Source organism: Lottia gigantea, assembly GCF_000327385.1.
Source record: "Lottia gigantea unplaced genomic scaffold LOTGIsca_63, whole genome shotgun sequence".
In the NCBI taxonomy this organism is placed as follows: Eukaryota; Metazoa; Mollusca; class Gastropoda; family Lottiidae; genus Lottia; species Lottia gigantea.
In genome coordinates, this window is record NW_008710145.1 from 736,167 (window position 1) to 760,225 (window position 24,059).

General features: G+C 31.9%; 2 protein-coding genes across 2 annotated transcripts; one reads left to right on the forward strand and one right to left on the reverse strand.

The window, feature by feature from the left end:
• Positions 1–801: 801 nt before the first annotated feature.
• On the forward strand, positions 802–6,491 carry LOTGIDRAFT_220559 (hypothetical protein; the record flags this gene model as incomplete). The annotated part of the gene is made up of 9 exons (XM_009064507.1): positions 802–948; positions 1,649–1,874; positions 2,182–2,332; positions 3,363–3,426; positions 4,406–4,478; positions 4,917–5,085; positions 5,370–5,453; positions 5,849–6,024; positions 6,255–6,491. The coding sequence occupies exons 2-9, from the start codon at positions 1,692–1,694 to the stop codon at positions 6,489–6,491; spliced, it is 1,137 nt and encodes a 378-aa protein (XP_009062755.1). The 5' UTR covers positions 802–948; positions 1,649–1,691.
• A 5,321-nt stretch (positions 6,492–11,812) lies between these two features.
• LOTGIDRAFT_87040 (hypothetical protein) lies at positions 11,813–12,765 on the reverse strand (the record flags this gene model as incomplete). Its single annotated transcript, XM_009064508.1, has 3 exons — positions 11,813–11,900; positions 12,017–12,124; positions 12,521–12,765. Coding segments are annotated over 3 exons (441 nt in total), but the record flags the coding sequence as incomplete, so codon positions are not given.
• Between the last annotated feature and the right edge of the window lie 11,294 nt (positions 12,766–24,059).

Genomic DNA, 24,059 nt, shown 5'->3' on the forward strand with positions numbered 1-24,059 from the left:
ATGTAATCTAGATTTTGATGTTTTATACTTAAATTTCCTAAAATGAATGTGAATCGGACTGGTATTTGCATAGATATCTTTGCCCAACTAAACCAGTACCAGCTACAATGCTTGCAACTTGATAATATAATAAATCCGCCTTACTGTAAACCTGTGAAAATCTCTTATAGGGAATTTCCTTGTTTATGGGACCATCAGTAATCCATCAATGATGACATTATAGCATTATTCACAAGAATTTTATTTAAGAAATAGTTCAAGTTCTCTCCATTTCAATCTTCACCCTGGAGACTTCATGATTAAAATCCATCTTCAATTCACTAGAGCTGTTCACAATCTAGTATAGTGTTGAATAGTTCAATTTCAGAAATTAGCCATTGTTTTATTGAATTCTTCTAATGATAAGCTATATGTTGAAGAAGATATTCCTTGAATAATGTTATTGGTATCACAGAGTGACCCTCTGAAGAGGCATCAAAATGCTTTTCATTGGTATATCTTGGTGTACCTTTAAGAACACATTAGTCTATTTGTAAAAATATTTACAAAATGAACCTGATTTTAAAACTAATTTATGAAATGAAAGTATTTGAAGCCTAACATAGTTTTATCATGAAAAACAATATTTATATTTCAATTGTACTTATTAAAGGTCTTACAATTTCGTTTCGGATTAATTTATCACTCGTTGAAGGAGTAAACTAAAGAAACCGGCTTCTACAAAATTAGGATTTCTGTGTATATTTTGATTGTCCAGTCTTTCAATCCAATCATCCTTAAATTAACGTCTGGTCAGATTAAGTCTTCATTGATTACACGTCAAAATTTCTGCAAATATACAATCGTGCATCAGTAAATAAACAAAACAACAGTTGAAAGCTAGTGGAACCTGACATATTCAGTCAGATTAGATTCTATCTGCAATTCATTGAAATTTACTGTGGCATTGTAAGTTGTTTCATCTAGCCTTGCTGAGTTGTCAACATTTACTTAAAATTTCCAATATTTGAAAAAATGAATATGTAGGCCTACAACCAACAGTAGGCCTATTTTTATTATAACCACCTAACTATCAATGTCAATCAATGTGTCACAGCAGAGACCTACTTCTGCCCAGGCCAACAATGATCAAATGTTTGAAAACTATAGGGCCTACCTACAACGAAATTTAAAGAAATGTGTCTCTTAATTTATCAGAATGTTTTAACTTTTTAAGTATGGTACCTTATCCTAAAGTTTATAAACTATTTAGGTTTTATGTTTATGTTTAATGTCCCTTCCTTTTTTGATGTTGGAAAACTAATGTATGAATTTTAATTAAAGTTAATACTAAATTTTCAACAAAAAAACTCCAAAACAAGATATTAATTCAGGTTCTTTCAGTAAAAAATAGCATTTAGATAACTTTTCATGTATATTTACAATGTTTCTAATGATAAAAATTTTGCATACTGCCTGTGCCTATGACATAATGTAATTAATGGCGAGGTCTGTTGTCACAAAGGGAATTTTTTAATTGAGATTTGGTTTGATTATGAGGGAATACTAAGCAAGGTAACATATGTTTACATCAACATTGGTTATATCCCACCATCTTTTTGCACCTGTGCATTACCTTGGAATAAAATCTTTTGTATTTCTGTTTCAGTTATTGATAAAAATCAATATGGCTTGAAAGGATTTAGGATATTATGAAAGATAAGAAACTGGCAAGACATCTGATACAAGATGTGGTGGAACCTAAAGCCAGATTAATTAAAAAGTCTGTCTGCTCACGTTCATTTATTACTCAATTAGTCAAAACTGGCTGTTTGGTTTTATTCTATTACTTTTTCTCTATCAGTTTGACTTTCTATAACCAGAGATTTATACATGTAAGTAATTCTTACCTGTTATGATTTTTAGTCCATTTAGTCTTTTATAGAGACTGTTGTAATGTGATTAGTTAATTTTAGATGCTGATCATGCTAAATACATGATGGCACTCTGAAAATTAAATGAATCAGGTGACAGTTGTGGAGTTATAAGATAGAGGTCTATATCTAGATGGGTTTTTACCTCAACTATAATAAAAGAATGGAACTCCTTTTTCTTTTTCTTTTTTTATTAAATTTTCATTATGATGAAAGTATGGTAGAACTACTGTCAAAATAATCATAAGAATTTTACTTTTAATTTCAGTCCTATAAGTATCCATTATCTATCACAATGTGTCATTTGATAGTGAAGTTTGTTATTGCTGGTATATTCCGTTCATTATTACAATGTTATTCTCATACACCCAGAGCCACATTAAACTGGACAGATTATTGGAAAAAAATAGCTCCAACAGGTTAGTGGTTAAAAAAAACTTTTCTTACATTATTGAAAATGCTATTGCTTTTTAATTTAAGTCTCAAATTCCAAATATAGTAGGGATGCTGAAATAGTTCAGTTGTCTGAAGAATGGACAGTTTCAAACTCTGTTGAGAAATTTTAACCTGTTTCAGGTTCTGTTTTAATATTTCTTTATTTCTCTACAACTGATTTTAACAGTGAAAATATGTTATTTAGTCCAGGAGCATTAGCCAAAATTTTGGTCAGAACAAATTGAAGGAACAACTTGGTGATTTCTTCAGTATTTTTGTCCAAAACCTTTCTAAACAACATATCACAAGTCCTGGGTATCCTCCTTGAGCCTTTTGAGAAATTTAAGATGGCATTCAAGATGGCACTTGTAATAAAATTTTTGATATATCTCAGCTTCTAGGCCAGCTAGAATCACAAACTTGGTGTCTATATGTAGGGGTCAAGGAAGTAATTTATGGCATTTATAATAATGTCAGACTAGAATTGGGTAGCCATGTTTTTTTTTTTTTTTTTACGAAGGCATCCACATTAAAAACTACATACAGGTATTTTAAATAAATATCTGTATGCCCGACATTTTAGGGCGACAATCTATTTTTACAAACATGCAGAATATAATTATAAAGTATTCATTAATATTATGTCTTGGTTTTACATCCACCTTCTTTACCAATGTTGATAAATTAGTCTGTTGCAAACTTAATATCAGTTTTTTTCGAGGTAAGGGAGTCATCTGATTTCATCTGTGAATTTGTTGTTAGCTTGTCAGCTTTGTTTCACCTTTGACCCTAATGCTCCTGGATTAATTGTAGATTAGATACTACAAGGACCACTGTTGCAGGTCTTGTAAGTGAGGCAAATCACATCAAATCAGCTGCGATATTTGATGATGCTCAGAGATTATCAATATCCATTCAACGTCCCTATCATATGTTACTACCAGGTTAAAATGTTATTAAGGACATAAAAGCTAATTCCCAAAGTTCTATCATTGATATTTTTTTTTTTTATAGGAATTGCAAGTGTTTTAGATATAGGTTTCTCTAATTGGAGTTTTGAATTTGTTACTGTTTCATTGTGAGTAAATTATCAATATTGTTTTTTTTTTGCTTATTATAGTTATTCTGATCATTTTCCTACTTGTTGACTGGCATAAATGATTAAAGTGATATATTCTATTTTCAATAAATTAAAAATTATCCATTTCATTAAATGACAGTTTCTGCTTCTGTTTTCTAAAGGAAAATTTAAGGTCTTATTAATTCACTTTTTTAAACGGGCAGTATGCAAACTTTTCATTGTCAGAAATGTTGTAAATAATGCCTGAAAATATTTTTAAAAATATGTTCCTACATAGTCTTCCTACAAGTCTTAAACTTGGTCAACAAGTATATATATATTCATCAGTTGGACTCAGTGGCTATGCCAGCCTCTGTAGACTGGAGGTACAAATAGGGGGAAAACTGACTCCATGGGGGGGACAGTTGTCGAGGTTAAGCTAAAAATTCAGCAACACTGTGGAGGCGTCATAGTCGCTAGCCTCTCATTGAGCGTCTGAGAATTTTTGGGGAAAAATTGAATTGATTTGGTACATTCTGATACATATTTTGGGGCAAAGACATAAGCAAATGTTGTTTTTGAATTTGTTAAAATGATAGGGCGATGCCACAGGTTGGACTTACCAAGTACCATTTCTAAAGAATTGAATCTCTTTACAAGATATATATCCATTATACTAAATAATTAATTAAACTCGCTTCGATCAAAAAGCGAATGTACATATAATGCATAACAAACCAGTAGCCTTCTGATGTGCTGAAACTCTTTCTAAAATGAATAATTTTTACCTCATTAAAGTTTCTTTTGATATTCATTATTTAATTGGATAGAATCAATAATTTCCACATATATGCATATTAGAGAAATACCCTGTAATAAAAAAAATGGTCAAACTACAAATTCTGTAAACTAGAAATAGCTGACAGAGGGAATTGAACAATAGCTAAAAAATCTGTATAATTGATATAGTTTGATTGTTTTTGTTTTGCTTTTTCAGGTATACTATGTGTAAATCAACAGCCATCATATTTATTTTATTCTTCAGCATTCTTTTTAAATTAGAAAAATTTGTAAGTGATTTTGAATCTATAATCAATTTTAGTAGTATTTAAAGGGTAGGAGATACTAATTATTCTTTAAAACAGCTGATTCTTATCTTTGAACATTGGAACAGCAGTTTCTCAGTGAGTTAGATTCTTGCTTGCTAACCTGAAGGTCTAGGGTTCAATCCCAGTATAGATCGAGATATTTAGTCCTTTGGATGAGACAAAAAAAATGGAGGTCCAGCATGCTACAAGCTGTGCACTTTAGATATAAGAGAAGGCTAATACCACTGTCCTGACAAAATGTCACTCATTGCAAACTTAGCCCAATCAGGTGCATAAAAATACACTGTTAAACTCCATTCACTTCTTTTCAGTTATGTTTGAGCCTGTTATTGTCTTAAATTGATATAGTGGTCACAGATCACATATATTTACATATTTGCTTAATTTGTTGATTTGCAGAGGTGTAGTTTGTTATTTGTTGTGTTGTTTATATCTGGTGGATTGTTTATGTTTACCTACCATTCCACACAATTTAACCTTGAAGGTTTCTTTATGGTCATGTTAGCTTCTTTCTTATCAGGAGTAAGATGGACTCTGGCACAGTTTATTCTTCAAAAGAAAGAATTAGGTGAGACAATTTTACTGACATGTTGAGCTAAATTGGCTCCTTTGATATTTGTCATCTCAATGAGCAGGAACCATGCTTTGTGTATATGAATAGACAAAAATGATGACAATATACAAAGATACCATAAATCAAATTAAGGAGTTTACAATTTCTTCTTTTAAATAAGTATAGAAACTAGGCTAATGAAGTGATACATATGGAATCAGATGAGAACCAGCAATAACAATAGCTCTAAAAAACAAATTGTGCTTTTTCAGAATTATTGCACCTAATTATAATTGCAGGTTTACAGAATCCTGTAGATATGATGTATCATATACAACCATGGATGATGTTAGGCTTGTTACCATTATCTACTATATTTGAAGGTTAGCATTTTTCATACCCATACTTCTATTGAAACTATGCATTAAAGAATGTTCTCTATTGATGTTAACTAATTTATAAATCTATAGCTTTCTAACATCAAGCACTCAACTAACTTACTTAAGTGAGGTACTAGATAGTTTCGAAATAATTTTAACTGAAAGATGATGCATGCTAAATTGGTGACAAAATTTAAGAAATATTATATATGTATGGGATATGGTGAGGTTGTAACCATAAATGTTTAATTATTTAAAATTGTTTGCTTATGATTTGGTTGTTGAAAAAACAGCTCTATAATCTTTTAGATTATGACATAAATCGGCCAAAATTAAGCGTATGAAACCCTTTAACTTGCTTTCATGTTGTAAATGATATTAATTTTTATCTTTTGTAGGTTTGGACATATCTACAACAAGTCGGCTATTTCGTTATGAAGATACTAGTGTTTTACTAACTTCTATAGGCTTAATAAGTCTTGGAGCAATGTTGGCTTTCTTTCTTGAATTTAGTGAATTTTTATTTTTATCACATACATCCAGTTTAACATTGTCTATATCTGGGATATTTAAGGTATTTATATTGTAATTTATTTTCTCTGTTGATTTAACCATATAATTATTTCCTAGTGTTTATCAGTTCTAAATGGTACATTAGAGTATTTAAACTTCAATACCTTAAGATTTGATTTATTGTGTTCAACATTAGTAACAATAACTCTCATTTAAAAACAAACTAATAGGATATGGTAGAACTATTGAGAAGTAAGTTGAATATATGATGTATAATATTATATTTTCCAGGAAATTTGTACATTATATTTGGCAACACAAATCAATGGTGATAAAATGAATACAGTAAATGTACTAGGTCTATTAATGTGTTTATGTGGTATTACATTACATGTTATTTTACGAGCAGTTTCTAGTAAGTCAACAATTCTCGCCAAGATTTGTCTAGTAAGTGCATGTTGTCATCATTTAGTTTCAAAACTGTTGCATTTACATAAAATTTGTCATTGCTACACATTTAGTCTTTGAAAGCTACCGTACCAGATAAAATGTGGAACATAAAAATAGATTTGATGTGTTTCTGTTAAATCTTATTCAAGATATAGAGCTAAAATTTAGTCATCAAGGAATTTGACCTGTCTTGTCTCTAACATTAAAAAAATGTTGTATTAGGCATTAAGTATATTTTAACCACCCAAATATTGTGTATTGGGGTCACAGATAGCATCAATTTGCACCATTCCAATTTTCAATCATCTGTGGTTCCTGCAATTCCACTAAAAGTAAGTGTTCAATGACATCACTAATCAAGAAGTCCTTATGTAATACAAGCATATTGCAATTAGTGACGTCATCAGACACTTATTTTTTTGGAATTGTAGGAACCACACATCATCAGTGTCTGTGATCACATTTAGAAAACCTTTTTACAATCCCTTTAATGTACTTTATTCAAGTGCAAGTTGTGGATTTTTAAGAAATGGATTTATCTGGTATGGTATCTTATATATATTATATTTCATAAATTTAAATAATATTCCACTATTTTAAGGCTATACTAATTCATTAAAGGCTTATTAAAAAAAAAAAAAATAGATACTTGAATTATAACAGTTTTGAAGCTAATGTAGTGCAGTTCTGGGGAGTTTGTATTTTGTAGGTGTTTTTTTGTTGTTCACTAATGGTCCTCCTTTATCAACGATTTAGCACGCAACTTTGTTTTCAGTCAAATTTATTTTATTATGCTTGTGAAAGGCTTACCAGTGAAATATCAACTTAAGTGATCATAAACAATAAGTAATGTATTGTAAACTTACCTCTCCACAGCTGTTTTGTGTTTTTGTTTTACATTTTTATAGACCCACATCTCTCTATGTGGACGTATATTGTCGGCACCCCCGTCCGTCCGTCAACATTTGCTTGTAAACGCTCTAAAAACTAGATGTATACATATACTTTAAACGAAGATCAAGTTCAAATTTGAGCTTTTTTCGATCGTTAGAAGCAGAATTATTGCCCTTGCCCCAAAATCTTGAATATGCAATTAAAATGGATGTTTCGTTTTTACCATCCGCATGCCATGAAGGGCGTATATAGCTGTGGTCCACTATCTTTGCTTATTTCAATATATCCATTTATTAATTTAGCTTGGTTCTAATCACTAATTTGATTATCTACTATACTTACTTACCTTTGCATGTGAATATTAGTAGGACAAATTCATTTAGATTGAGTATTAAGAGGTGGTTATTTATTATTCAATTAGTATGTTTAATTTGTCATCTGTACAAACTTACACTATTAATTGAAGCCTGTACACTGTAACACAGCTGGTTCCTTTAACCATTTCTTCATATTTGTGCATGTATGAACGTGGGAATGTTTATCAAATATATTATTTGTTGTGGTTCTCCTACACTTGTGATGACTTTGAAACAAATCTTTTGGTTCATTCACTAACTTAACATGGCCTGCGTACGTCAAGATACACCCTGTTTCCCATGTCAGTGGTAGAGGGCTGACTCAGAAAGAGCTTCTAGTCATTTACACAAGACAAGGGTTTTTTCCTTGTGCTACAGGCTGTGCATGCTTAAGGTGCAGCTGACAGTTCAGTTAAAAATCAAAAAGAGTAGTCAGCTGTATGCTGTTTTTCTTCATTAGCCCAATAAGGTGCAAAAAGTAGGATGTAATTTAAGTTTGCTGTATGATTCTATTATAGACAATGAAAAAGAAAAGAAGGCTGCTATTAGTGAAGACTCTATGAATATGTTAACTTTGAATGGTGATGCTAATAATGATGATGATGATGATGAAGAAGATATATTCAACGTAAACCGTGACAGATGATGATTATCATTCTTTAGACTATTGTGGGTTAGGGCTGTATTGTATTTGTTAATTATGCTATAATATGGGCAAGGTGATACAATTTAATGTATCAGTTCATGTAAAACTTTTTCTTAACTCATTCCTATATGCCAGATTTAGAAAGCAGAGATATTTATTCAAAATTGAAATTGTAAGTAACACATGTCCAAGGTTAATGTGCTGATTAAGACTTGCTTAAGTACAACCCAATTTAAAACAAATATACATGCATATAACTAGAGCTATAAATACCAAAGAAGCAGGTCTTTGGGATTTAGTGGAAAAATTAAAAAAAAAATGAATTTTATAGGTAATTTAATGTGCCAATGTCATTTTGGGGCATCTATGTAATTTCAAAACTTTAAGCATACTTCCATGTGCTAATATTGTAGATATTGTTTTTTTCTATGTTTGTCAATAACAAATTGTATCTCTCAATAATCAATATATAATTATTATTTCAAAAGCAAGAAGTTACCCACCTGTATGTCATTTTAATTTTGAAAAACTGATATCAGAATCTATTTAATCTACAAAATAGTCATGATAATCTTGATTGATAAAATCAATGGCACATATCACTTTTAAATTTGTTTTTACTGAACACAAACTCAAGGACATGTTTAAGTAAATTTCTGGAAAGAAGTCATTTTAAGATATTTGTTGATATCTAACTTAATGAAGTGCTTCCATCCATTTAAAAGACTGAAAAATTAAATGATTTTGTTACTATGTTGAATGGTTGAATGTATTTGAAGATATGGGTTATGAAAGTACTGTGAAATCATTAATGTTGTGGAATTCCCACAATTATGCTTCCTTGTGACCTTGAAAATAAAAGATTTCACACTCGATAATTATGTTATTGTTAAATGTTCTACTGTTCTAGACCTCATCAACACAGAGTAGAAACAACAAGGTAATTAAGTGTGGTAATGGGATCTTTAATTTCCAGTTTGCTATTATTGAATCACTGGCATGGAGATTGCAAAAATGCCACAGTTGGCTGTTACTATATATATTTGCCATCACACTAGCTCTCGGTTCTATTGGATTGCGCCAATTCTGTTTTCAATCCTGTCCAGGTCTTTTTGAACTTTTTGAACAATCTTTGTGAAATGCTGTAAGATTGCTATATAAATCTCCACAAATAAATCTGATCTCTTTTCTTTTATACTGAAACAGAACAGCCTGTTCTTAAAATTTTGTTTACATCATATGAAAACTCCCATTTTAGAACATTTCATCTTTATAAAGTGACAAAACTTTAATGTATAAATAAATATGTGCTGAACATTTTAGATCTAGAAAGCATAAGCCTAAATAAGTGAACTTACATTTCATCTGCAAATGTATAAAGGATGTTGATTCAGTTTTTTTTTTCCTTCATGTCAAATTTCTGGCAAAGAACAACAATTTGAAATGAAATACAGTTTTAAAATGATTATTTATTCTTTTAATGTAATAACAAAAACACAAGAAGTCAAAGAAATTGAGCTCTCTCAAAATGTTATAATTAAAATCTATACCAGCAACAGACATCAGAACCCTGTCATTAAAGGGATTATTAAGGTGTTTGCTATATTTTTTAATGTTTATCAGGGACACTGATAGCATCAATTTGCACCATTCTAATTTTCAGTCAATGAATATGGAATTTCTGATTGAAAATTGGTGCTAATTGATGCTGTAAGTGACGTCATCAAACACACCAATTTCATTTTAGAAAAACCCGTGACAATCCCTTGGAGTATAAGGTGTTTTCATAAAACAACTAATGATACATATGAACAGTGTTCATTGGGATATTCGAAAGGTGCTGAATGACATGTAATATTAATACATAAATTGAAAGAAGTAAAGATCTATATTAAGAAATATCACAGATATGCTACTACTCAACAAAACCAAAATCTTTAACATATGCTCCAATGGTCTATATAAATTTCAATAATATTCTAGATGAACTGGACAATTTTGTACTTTGGTATCTGCTGGCATTTATTGTGTAACCAAATAATCATTCTCAACATTAAGAGTATTCTGTTTTTGATAGGGTGCTATAAAATTAACATTTTAGCACAAATTAAGAATACAACACAACTATGATGTTCTAAATGTTAATATGGTTGTTGTTCTGAGCGAATTGAAAAAGTTTTACTATGGACCATGGTAATTTTGTTAAACTTAGTAAGCCAGTAAATAAAATGAGGCTAGCCTAACTGACCATTCTGAGCATTGAGCATAATTAACTCTGATTTATTCTTAAAAAATACAATATTCATTTAAATTCTCAATTCAAAATACAATATTGACTGTTGTCAGACAGGTCATAACTTTAGTGATCAGATTTGATTGATTGTTATTGCAACCAAATTCATAGAAATTAACTAGATAAAAAAAATTTAAGTCACAACCTTTCCTGATACCAGGCCAAAACAATTTTTAATCTTTTTTCAGACTTGTTAAGTCTAATTTTGATAAAAGCTAGAATATTTCAATAATCATTCGTGTTTTTTTTCCCAATGTTCTTTCCATATTCCGCCTCAGAATCAGAATAAACTTTGGAATTCTTTGTTTCTGGACAACTATATGAGTGAGGCAGACACCATATAATTATCTATACACAATCTTTTTTAATTTTAATACTTGCTGATTTGATGATGTAGAGCTTTTCAGTTGCTAGTTTCACAACATAGAATTTAAACAATAATTAGTCAATTTATTGATATCTGTTTCACTCGCGTGATTGTTTAACACAGACAATATTTGAGTTTCTTGATCTTTCTCACCAAACACAATTTTTAATTGCTCAAAGAGTTGCCTTGTTTCTATTTCTAAACGAGCATGTCTTTTTTTATCGTGTTCAGTTGATTCTTGGTTAGACTCCCTTCGCGACTGTGTTGCAGAGAAATTTGGTGTTTGATTTCTTGGAATTTGAGCCGGTGGTCTTTCGTATCGTTCTGTTTGACTTCTTGTGTTTTCACGTCTAGAATAGACGTATAAAGAAACATATTTACACTAAATGAAATTAAAAGAGAAATAGCACTTCTTGGCTGGCATGAGATATCTTCTTCAGCAATCCTTTATATTCTTCATATATACACATAAATAAGATTTCTGTTCATGATTGTGTTAATGGCTAGTAAAGTTGAATGAATGATGATACGATGAGAGTAAAAGACTAGCGTAAGGGAGTATATATAAGCTGAAGGTAGAGTTTATGAAAGAGCAACATCTAACAACAGACAGTGTATTTACCTCCTATAATAATGATTATCTGTGCTAAAACACGGTTGTTGGTAATTATGGTAATTATATGGATTATTCTTGTGATGATGATATTGTTGGTTATAATTCTGATAATGTTGTTGTCTTGGATTATTATATTGTTGAGCTTGGTTATAATGATGAGTGTATGGATTAACTTGTCGCAAATTATGTTCTGGAAACAGTGGCCTAGGCCTGGGTACAGGTTTAACTAAAATATCATCCAAAGATCGTCCATGCTGTCCATAGGGATCCTCAGGTAACATAAAATTATCCCCAACAAACACATACGGTATACATCTGAAAAACCAATATTTCACTTATATGAAGGACAGATTTTATACCAAATTTCTACAAGAAACAGAACTTTATAATGTATTTTTAAAAAGTGATTTATTCATCAACAATATACAAACCTTTCTTCTAACAATCTTCTATAACTAGCTTTATCTTTGAAGAAATCTCGATACTGATCATTAGATATAATAACTCCATCTTCTTTATCAGCTAAATCTAATATAAACCTACAAAAACAAAATAGAACTCGTACATCAATTTAGAGCAGTATATTAATGTGTACAAGGTTCTATTTCTAAGCCTACAATATAGTATCATTCTATTGTTAATACAGCTCGTTTACTTTAAATTTTATTTAAAAACAATGTGTATCAAAAAAGCATCAAATCACTACAGAAACTAGGTAAACTAATTATCCTTAAGTAGTCTTACCTCATTTCTGGATGGTTTAATATAATATCATGGTATATCAGTTTACACTCCAAAATTTTCATTACATTTCATGTTCTCTTATCTTCCACTCCGATATAATACAAATATACTTAATGCACTACAGAAATGTAATTAGTTGAAGCATATTTTTATGATTCCATGCAAAAATTATAACTGGATTGATTTAATACCTGTCATCATAACTAGCTACTCGCTGACCACTTGGTAGCTGTTTATGTGGTGTAAAAGCTAAATAACCTTCTGTCTTCAATTTTTCAAGAATTTCCTGATTCCTAATAGGATTAGCAGCAGTTCCTTTCTTTTGTCTCCATCCAGGTACAAATACTGTAATCTTATTATGCCCTCTTTGCAGAAAATGTTCCACACAAAGTTTTATACCTTGACAAGAAAATACAGATCCATTTCCATGACTAAAAAAGGAATCAAAATATGTTTTGGAAAAGTAATTAAGTTTGAAAAATCGTTCTAAATTACTTTTAACTGAGCTTTAAATATCTAGCACACATTAATTCAGAACAAATCTAACAAGATACCAGTATCTACAAACTTCTTTAAATCAATATAATAAAAATAAAGCTGTCTTACGCCCTAGCTACATTGCTTCCATCAACAACAACATAACGAAGATCACCATTTTTCTTTACTGCTTTAGGCAAATTATCTTTTATGTTTGTGACCAGTGTGCCACTTTTCTCTTTTCCACTGTTCTCTTTCCCATCTGGGCTGGTTTTATCCCATCGAGTTGGTCTTGTGCGAATTTTTGAAGATTGTCCATCGCTATTGTCAGCAGTTTTGTCAGCAGTTTTCACAGGCTGACTATCTTTAGTGGCAGGAGTAGTGTTTGCTGTAGATGAGGAAATAGCTGTAGTTTTTTGACTAGTTTTAGGAATAGCACCAGATGATGGTGAGGGTTGGTTCCAAATAGTCATCAGAGCTGTTTGGTCTGTATCTTTTTTCTTTTCTCCTGTACTATTTCTACTTCTTTGACGGGTTGGAAGACTGTCAAGTCTTTTTATTTCTTCTTCATCTTGAATTTCAATAACACTCACATCATTTGGGTTTTGTGATGTATCTTGTTCTTTCTGTCTTGTGTTTGATGGACTTATACCTACAAACACTACATCATCATCTTCATTTTTGTTCTTCTTTGGGAGTAATCCTAACTCACGTTTTCTTTCACGTATTTTATCCAACATTGGTAAGAATTCATTTGGCTTAATATCACCAGCACTGGGAACATATAATAATCCTTCTTCAATTTCTTCATATGAATAACCTGCAGATTCAGCAATCTTTTTTAAGTCAACAAATCTTTTGTCGGATGTGTCGTTGTCCCATACACGTTTGGTTTGTCGAGTTTCTATTCCTGATCCTGAAGCTTCCGATACAGGTATTTTTGATCCTCTGGTATTTGATGTTTTAGGTTTGACATTGGTAGGTGTCAATGCATGTGCACCAGCTGTTTTTTCAATTAAGACCTCATCATGTATGTTTTCAAGTGTTGTATCATGAAGAATAGAGTCTAACATTGCTCGTTTCACATTACTGGGTACTGATTCAAAGTCATCCAAATCACCATCTAAATGATCAATATGAGATAAAGTTTCACGAAGAACATTATCGAGTCTTCTTGAGCAAGACTCTTTTTCAGCAGTTGATTCCAGTTTGGCGCCCAATAGCTCTTCTAATGATGATAAAGCTAATGTAACAGACAAGATTGAACCAGATATTTCTATTTTATCACTTTCTTTCTCTTCAATGACTGTTCTTGTGTTCTTTTCAATACCAGCAAAGATTTCATACTTGAGACCAACATCATCACATGGACAACAAACAGTGGCTGATTCTTCTGGATAACATAAAGCATTGACATAATCCTGCAATAAGAAAGGATAGTGTAAAATAGATCAAAAAATGCTAGCATCAGTTGTCTCCGAGAAGTTAGTTTTACAGTAGGCCTACAAACAGTAGGCTACCCTTTTTGTAAATGTTTAAATTTTTAAATTCAAATAATTAATATTTCTGCTAGGAAGTCTTTAGTTCAAATAAACACAAATGTTATTCTGACAAATAGGCCTAGAAATATGACATTTAACAAAAAACCAGATCTATCTACCACTGACAGAGGTAGGTCTGTGAGTGCTTCTAATCTAATTCTAAGAGTGGAACTATACTTAAAGATAGGTTCCCTCATTTTCATTTATGAAAATCAAAATGCTAATTATATGAGAATAGAAAGTAGAGGAGTTCTAATGACTTGGAAAAATACCAGTTTGTCTCACATGTCCATAATTAATTCATAATTTGCTAAATTAGAAGAGAATTATCAGCAGAATTCCAATGAGTGACCAATCAAAAAAGGTCAAAAAGTCTTTTTTTGTTTATCCAGAATGTACAGTCAAGTAACCTAATTTCGAGGAAACCTATTATTCGTGGATTTCCGGAAAGGATTAATAATTTACATGAGCGACCTTGCGCGACCTCCGCATTAGTTTGTTTTGATAAACATGGGTTTTCTCTACAATATCAGCTAGTAGAATGAATTCAGTAGTTTCAAGCAAGGTAAAATGTATTAATCTATACTTTGACAAATACAAAATGGCAGATTTAAGTTATTACTAAACGTAACCATTTTTTATTGGCCATTAAAGTGGACCATTTTCTTATATTGTTTCAGTGACTTTTAGCAATAAATCACGCTACGTATCTTATTTTGTCAGCCACTATTTTTTTTTTTAAATCGTGGTTCTTTCAAGGAATTGTCACCAGTTATAATGAATTGATATTAAAGATATATACTAAGAGAAGTTAATTATACCACTCAGTATCCATACAACGTGTTTTTCTAGACTTATTTATAGATCAAACATTGTACACGAAAATACGTGACGCATTCTGCCACCGTTACCGAGTTGGTTGCTCATGAAATATGGGTCAAAGTGAAGGATTAATAAATAAAATCGAAACAAACCAATTTTAATTATTTTGTAGAATATCTGAGGAAACATCTAAGACATAAAAAAAAAATTTGTTTTTTTAACTTTGACGAAATTCGGTGTTGAATCCTTATATCCACGAAAATAAGTTACACCACTGTACATACATGGACATAGATTAATACATTGCTTTAAACTACTGAATTCATTCTACTAGCTGATATTGTACAGAAAACCCATGTTTATTAAATCAAACTAATGCGCAAGGTCGCTCATGTAAATTATTAAACATTTCCGGGAATCCAGAATAATAGGTTTCCACGAAATTAGGTTACTTGACTGTATGTTACAAAAAGCCTGACAGTGACAAGACAATACAAATTAAAGTTATTTCTACCTTGGTATCCTGGCAATCACAGCTTTTACCCTCAACTGACAACCATTGTTTATTACAGGTCTGTTCATCTTCATCAAACTTGATATCAACATCAAATATTCCCTCTATTTTCTGTTCACTTTTTTCAACTGCCTCTTTCTTGTTTTTGTCAATCGTAAAATATATTTTAGTAAGAGTGTTATCATTATCATCAGCCATCATTTACACCTAAACAAGACAGAAAGTTAGTCAAAATGAGTCAATTTCTAAATTACATCAGAATAGTCTTAGAAAATTCCCATAATGCAAACGAATAATTTCAAAAGTGAAAGTGAAAAGTTTGGAAAAATTGCGATCAAAATCTAATACACCTTCGTTACCTAAACGCTGAAGAACAGATCGAAGGGAGGCAATTCTTCGTGGCATCAGACAACAGATCATTTTTAGTTGTTGTAGAGTTGCATCTTCGTTGACGCCACTGAAGATCCAATTCTTCGGCGAAATTTTTTTTTTCTAAATCAAGAGCAATCCACAGACAATAAGTTCACATTTAATTCAATGCACAATGTGTGATGATGATTATAGCCATCAAATTCCCATTTAAGAGGATTGTAATATAGACGATAGTGATAGGACAGACAAATACAAAGGTTACACACAAATATCACGTTGGCAAATGCCAAATCAAATATTCTGTCAAATAAAACATTTCCTCACCATACAATGTTAGTGAATTTAGGATACTCTTTATTGAATATTGACTTGTATTTTCAGATCATTTTTAAGAGTAGGTCTGTTTTTGACAACTTATGACCCTTATGGACATAATTTCACTGAATATGATTTAAAGGAGACTTTTGCAAAATGGCAAGCATAAAAACCCTAAAAGAAACATCCATATTCAGATTGAATTGCTCACACAACTCATGATAATGTCAATTTAAACCCCAAAAATTCAAATCTTTTTAAGATTATTATAATATGTGAAGTATTATTTTAATAATCATGATAATAACAATAAAATCAACAAAAACATAGAAGACACATAGACTATAATTTTTTTTAAAAAGATATTGTAAAGGAAATGAGACAAAAGCTATCCCCAATATAATGACTACTATAAAATTCTAGAGATATAAAAAGCAAGTGGAATATTTGTTGAGGAATGTGAATACAATTTAAATATAATACATTATGAAAGTGTCCAAGTGATAAATTACAGACACACGTGATTAAGTCAACTACTGATTAAACAGAATAATAAAGTCATATTTGATGATACAAAATATAAAATTCTTACATGGAATACAATGTATTATATTACAATTACAAAATAATCAAGTTTTAAGTCGAGTGAATAGAATAAATAATCAAGTTTTAAATAGAGTGAATAGAATAGATATTGTTATGTTGGAGAATAGGGTGTTGTTGACTTGATGACTTCTCCATTCAACCGTTCAGTGATTTCTATTGACACTTGACCTTCACAAGACCAACCTATGTAAGCCCTAGTTACAGGTCCCTAGATAATCACCACACTTCTTTAGATAAAACTATGAAATCAATGGGATTAGGGTCAATCAGTTAGTTTCTACAACAATGATCTATACTGTTTACAATAATTTGAAGAATGAATATTGTCGTTATACCTTTTCTAAACTAAAACCTACTACTAAAATACATGCAAATAACAAATCTTTGGTTTGAAAAATTAATCAGCAAATCAAATCAGAGTCAATTAATTACCTCAATAGAAAATAACGAACCTAATAATACCTATTTATAACAGATGTTTCTAAATGCACTTTGCTCCTTTTCTGTGCTAACAAGGTTTTCATATAAAATAATTGTTCCATTCATTACACTCATTCATAATAGTTTCATAACACTATGTAGTTTTGTGATTAAACAATAAAATAAGAATAAACAATATTAATTCTTAAACATTATTAAGTAGATAAAATGCTAAATGTAATGGTTTTGATTTAAAGAGACATATCACAGCTAAAACTTTCCTCTTACACCATCACAATCTGAATATAATACAGCTCTAGTTATTTTTTTGAACTAGTGACTCATGTGAGGAACTGAAAATATTATAAGAAGTACATGTTAACAAATTCAACCAAATTATTCAGTCTGTATTTTAATCAGATTGCTTACAAAATCATTAAGCACATTGTTTTAGAGTTAAAACTAAATCTTCTTTTGCAGCAATAATATCATCAATTTGTCCTTCTTGTTTTAAAAGTTCTTTCATCAAATAAGTTCTATCTTTTTCACTACCATTTATAACTTCATGTAAAGCTCTTTGCCACTTACTTTCACGAGATACCCTCACTTCTATTTCTGATTTTAACCATTTCAGTTTATTTTTAACATCAGCAATTAAATGACACACACTTCCAAAAATACCAGTTTTACCATTTAATGGCTGATAAACAGATGAAGGACAGAATGATGCTACCACTAAAAGTTCATCAATTTCTTGTGCAATTTCAGCAATGACTGCATGTTGATTTTTTTCCAATCTTCTTAATTCTGACTGAGCTACAGATAAACTGTCTTCTAACTTTTGTACTCTGTTAACATCATCTTGGTGTAAGAAGTTGGCACGAGCCTCTGTATCTATGCGTAAAGTATCCATTTGTTGTAATAAGGCTATACTTTCATCTTGTGCATCCTTTAGTCGACTCTCCAGCTCACCAATTTTACTCAACAAGGCTTCTTCGTTCTGTCTGGCTATTTTACGGGCAGATTTTTCTTCAGATAAATCAATCTTCAATGCATTAATCATAGCCTCATATTCTGCTAAACCATGTTTAAATCTTCTAGAAACCTCTAATCTTGTTTGAGCCTCTCTATTTTTAAGTTGATTGAGCTCATCTTTCAGTGAATCTACACCAGATTGATGTCCACCCCTTTCTTCCAAAAGTTTTTGTTTATATAGCTCACTTTCTTCACGGGCACTCTTCTCTTTGTGTTGTAATTCTATAACTTTTTGCTTCAAATCATGAACATTACCATTTGCTTCCACCAATTGTGCTGCCAGTTCCGCTTTCACAGAGCTGACTTTATGGAACTCTGACTGAAGATGTGAAGTTTGATCATGAGACATCATTTGAGAAGCTTCTACTGATGACAGACGGTCCTCTAATCTAGACTTTTCTTGTTTCACTGATATAAGTTGACTTTGACACAAGTGTAACTCACTTTCTAACCTTTCTAAAACAGAACGAGAATCTCTCATCTCACGATCCAAGTCCATTCTATACGATTTAAGTTCATTCACTTCGATGTCTTTGATTCTCAATTGCTCCTCTTGTGTAGCTCTGATGGCTAAGGCATCTGCTAATTCCCTTTTGATAGCATCAACATGCATTAAAGAATGATTGGTACCATGTCGTAATGCTTCCATTTCTTTGATTAATTGTTCATTTCGTTTCATCATTTCACTACCATTATGCTTATGTCTATCTAGCTCTCCTTCCAACTGTTTCACTTTCATTTTCCACTGACGAACAGTTTCTTGAGCTCTTCCTTTAAATTCATCCTTTTTCTTCTCTGTAGTTTGAAGAGAAGATTGGGTGTCACGAAGTTCGTTGCTTGTTAGTTCATAATTCCTTGCAGTTTCTCTGAATTTATTACTAACCTCATCTAACTGAGCACTGATAGAGTTTTTATGATTTTCACATTGATTATACTTATCTGTTATTTCTTTTAGTTCATTTATCAACTTAGCATTGATTTTATCACGATTTTCAAGGTCTTTCACTAAAGTTTCAATATGATCTGAAAGTTGAGCTCGCTGTCTTTCACTTTTATCCACAGTTCTCCTTAAATCATCAACCTCTGTTACAGCACTAACAGATTTATTCAACTGAGTTCTTAGTTCATAGATTTCACGTTCTAATGATCTTCTTTCTGGGTTGTAATCATTTTGTGGTACAGGTTGTGGCGGTGGAGTAGCCATTCTTGTTTGTCTCATTCTAAATTCTTCTTCCATTCTCATCTGCTCGAACTGCATCTTGGATCTTTGTCTGTCTTGTTCTGCTTGTGATAATTGAACACGCAAATCTTCAACTTGTTGGGCTAAGGCTCTCTTACCTCCTTCACTTTGATCCAGCCTTTTTTTAACATGTTCCAAATCTAAATCCATTTTATGTTTGTAGGTCTCCGATGCCAGGTACTCATGCCTTAAAATTTCATCTCTACTTGGTTGATTCAGTAGTGCTGATTTCAATTCAGAAGAGAGGGTATTCATTTCATTGTTTCTTTCTGGAACGTAACGGTCTGATTTCAGGTCATTTTGTATAGCTTGTAATCGTCTTTCTACCCTCATTGTTAAAGGATCTGCAGGTGAAAGCTGTCGTACATTGGAATTGATTTCTCTGAGAGTTTTTCTTGTATCTTGATCATGTTTGTCACGTCTTTCAATCTCGCGGTTAAAAGATTCTTCCATTTTCATTTGATCTGCTGATAAATCACGAACTGTACCATGAATATTGTGTAGTTCCTTTCTCATATCATCAGCAAACTTGACTGATGGTTTTCGTCTTCTACTTCTTCCTCGTGCATTTTCATTGTCACTTAAATAATCTCTATCACGAAAGTCAGCACCTCTATACATTTCGTCCTGCAATTCCTCTCTAGTATGATCAAGTTCATCACGTAATCTGTCTACAGCTGATCTTTGTTCCATACTAATGTCACGATATGATCCTAACATTTTATCCAAACTTCTTAAATTGTGAGTTGTGTCTCTTAGGTTAGAAGTTAATTGTTCAACTTTTCTTCCATCAACGGGCACATAATGTTTACCCCCAACACTCCTGTAGTATTCTTCACTAGTTTCACTAGACATCTTCACATGTGCTTTTATCTCCTAGTACTACCACTAACTGTGCAACCAATTAATTAATGTTTGTGTCTTTAACAACCAGTAATTGGCAAGGGAAATTCAATCAGACAAATCATTTAATCTCATTGGTTTTTAACAATTAATCCACAGTCCACAACACATTCCTCATGACACAAGTACAACCAGTTTCCACTATTCCCATTCAAGTCTTTGACAGTTACATCACTGCCTACTACATACTGAAGCAATTTATTTTCTAAAGTAAAAATTTCCAATTGTCATTTACTTATTCGTTTTTAAACGCGCTAACTCCGACATGTCCAAACAAAAACATATCCTTCCCGGTTGCGTTCGTAGCGCCACCTATCAAAATATTGGACCAGATTTTTCCCACAATTATTATTCAAGTTTTCTTTTGTATTTAATCTCATTTTGAACCTCTTGGGCATTGCAAAAAACCAAGTTAACGAAAATATAATTTTTTTCAGATGGTGGGACGTCTGACTTTCATAAAGATATTATTTTATAAGATATTAAGTTTATTCTCTTGTTTCATGGGCGCTTCCATATTGGATTTTTAATTTTTAAGTCAAGTGCAAGATATCGTAAAACGGATAATATGTAAAAAAAAAAAATATGGCGATGTGACCTGTTTTGTTTGAATTATTAAAATATTTTGTCCGTTACATTTTGTGCTGGGTTTTATCTTGTTCATTTTGCGATTTGATTAACAACCTTGCAAGGAATAGGAATCAAATAAATATTCGTGACAGAATATTTATCAAGTCCCACATTTATAGAACCATTTGATCAAAGGAATAAGGTTGGCGGCTCTTTTATCTTAATTTGTCTATGAATTTATGCCTAAATAAATTTGTTGGTAATCAAAACTATTTAGTCAACGTTTGAATGTACCCTGCTATTAACTATCAATAGTAGATTAATCTTTGAGTGGCATTAATTAAGTAAAGACAAGGAGGAACTGTCTGCAATCATATCCTATTCTTTTTAAGTATGCATAATGGGGTTATGCCCTAGTTACTTAGTAATTGCCCCAGTAATTATAGGCCGCGGTATCTTTCCACATACAAATTTATGTCAATTTTGTGGTATTTCTCAATGCAAAAAATTGAGAGGTGCTACAAATTCTTAGGGAGCTGCGGTGGCTCAGTGAGTTAGACGCTTGCTCGCTAACCTGAAGTTCCAGGGTTCAATCCCGGCATAGGTCGAGATAATACCATTGGATTTTTCAACCCGGTTTCCCCCTGTCAGTGATGCAGGTACGAGGGGCTGACATGTAAAAAGCGTCTAGTTGTTCGGATGGGACAATAAACCGAGGCCCCGTGTGCTACAGGCTGTGCACGTTAAAGATCCCTCGACAGTTGGAAATCAAAAAAGAGCAGGCTAATGCCGCTGTCCTGGCAAAATTTCCCGAATTGCACCCTAAATGGCTTCCATTTTGGTCTGAAATTTCTCTTCGGTAAAATCCTAAGAACCAATACTATTTTGATTATGCTTCATTCAAAACTGATTGCTGAAATGTAATTGTGGGACTTTGCTGAAAGCTTGTTATCGAAATATCAATTTTTTTTTTTTTTTTTTCTTTTTTTTTTTCGAAATTTACACACCTTCCTGAGCCTAGACTGCAGTAGTTGCAGTAACCATTCAACTTCTCTAGACCTTCTGTAGTTGCGACGTGTTCCTTAAGTGTATTATGGAACATTTTTGCAAAACCGGAAATGCCACAGTTCAACATGTGCAAAAACGGGTTTTTTGACCCTGGAAGCCACATTTTTGGGCCGATTTTGCTTGGGTCTTCATTTTTGGAATCTGTGACTAAATTCCGATGTGATATGAGTTAAAAAATTTCAAATTTTCGAAAATTCGTAGCATACATTTTTTGGCCGATTTTCGAAATTTTTGGACCATTTTTTAGTTTTTTTCGGATTAATCTGAAATTTTGATAAAAGATGCATGTCACTAATGTAAACCATTTGACGTATTCAAAATTTTTGCGTCACTTCCGGTTAAAGTGGAAAATTGATTTTCACTTACGGTTGAATAACTTCCGGTGTGATTGAAATATTTCAACGAAATTATGTATATCGTTATTAATCGTAATTCTATGGTCGATTTTAAAATAAAATTTAGTCCGAAAAAAATACTTCGGCCGCCATCTTGATTTGATACTTTTTCATAAAACTCAAAATGGGGCTTCGGGGGAGAATGGGATTGGTCAAATTTTTATGTTGGTGTATACTTTAGTCGATGGCGACAAAAATGTTGGGAATGGATTTTTGAATTTGACTTTTGCTTTTTTGCAACTTCCGGTCGAATTTTTTTCAATTTTTGAAGGCTTGTATCTCGTGACCTTGACCTTTGATGACCTTGACCTTTATAGGGTCAAAGGTCATTGACCTTGGCTATCATTTGATACTTTGACCTTTGACCCCAGACATGTACTTCCGGTTTTATAGCTATCTGTAAAAAGCCAAATTCGCAACTTTGGACTGCTCTAACACGTGACCTAATTAACCTAGAGGGTTAATTTCTTCGGTTTCCTAATGTTCTTCTCATGCACTTTACATAGATATAGAACAATTGCTCTTTTAAAGCAAAATTGAAATTCGTGATTTTTTCAAATTTGAGTTTTGTTTTACCATATTTGTGTCTTTTTGATCTTGGTGTATGTATATCTTATGACCTATTTTATGGAGAACTTTGATATTTGGAATACAACTAGACACTTTGAATATGAATTCACCTATGACAAAAAAACTTATGTGGGCGTGGCACATCCGGGTTGAATCACTAATTGTTTACATTTTGGGGCTGGGGCATAACTCGCATAGGATGCGTTTGTTCAAAAAGAGACTTTGCACACAATTACGTCATCCTTTTGGCCAGTATGTATTAACAGCTCAGTTGTTTCAGCTTTATAGTTTCAAAAAAGGAACGGGTTTTAACATTTGGATATTTTCATTTTTCGATTTTGACCTTTGTTGACTTTTGTTGACCTATATCTTTTGACCTCTATTATGTAGGAACTTGACATTTGGAACATAACGTAACATTTTGAATATTGATTAACTTATTCAAAAAAAAATTGAGTTGGGCGTGGCACATCCGGGTTAAATTACTCATTATTGACATTTTTGGCCATGGGCATAACTCACAAAGTATATATTTGTTCAAAATGGAACTTTTTACACAATTACCTTATATTTTGAGCCACTTTGTCTTAGAATTTTGGTTGTTTCCGCTTCATAGTTCAAAAAAAGGAACAGGTTTTGGAAGTTAAAATTTTCAATTTTTGACCTTGACCTTTGTTGACCTTGACCTTTGTAGGATCAAACGTCATTGGCATTGGCTATCTATTTATACTTTTATATTTGCTGTCCTAAGTCAACTTCTGGTTTTATAGTCGTTAGCAATTTGAAATTTTAATGGCGTATATCTCTTGATCTTGACCTTTTTAGGCCTTCTCCTTTACAAGATCAAAGGTCATTGACCTTGGCTATCTGCTGATACTTTCA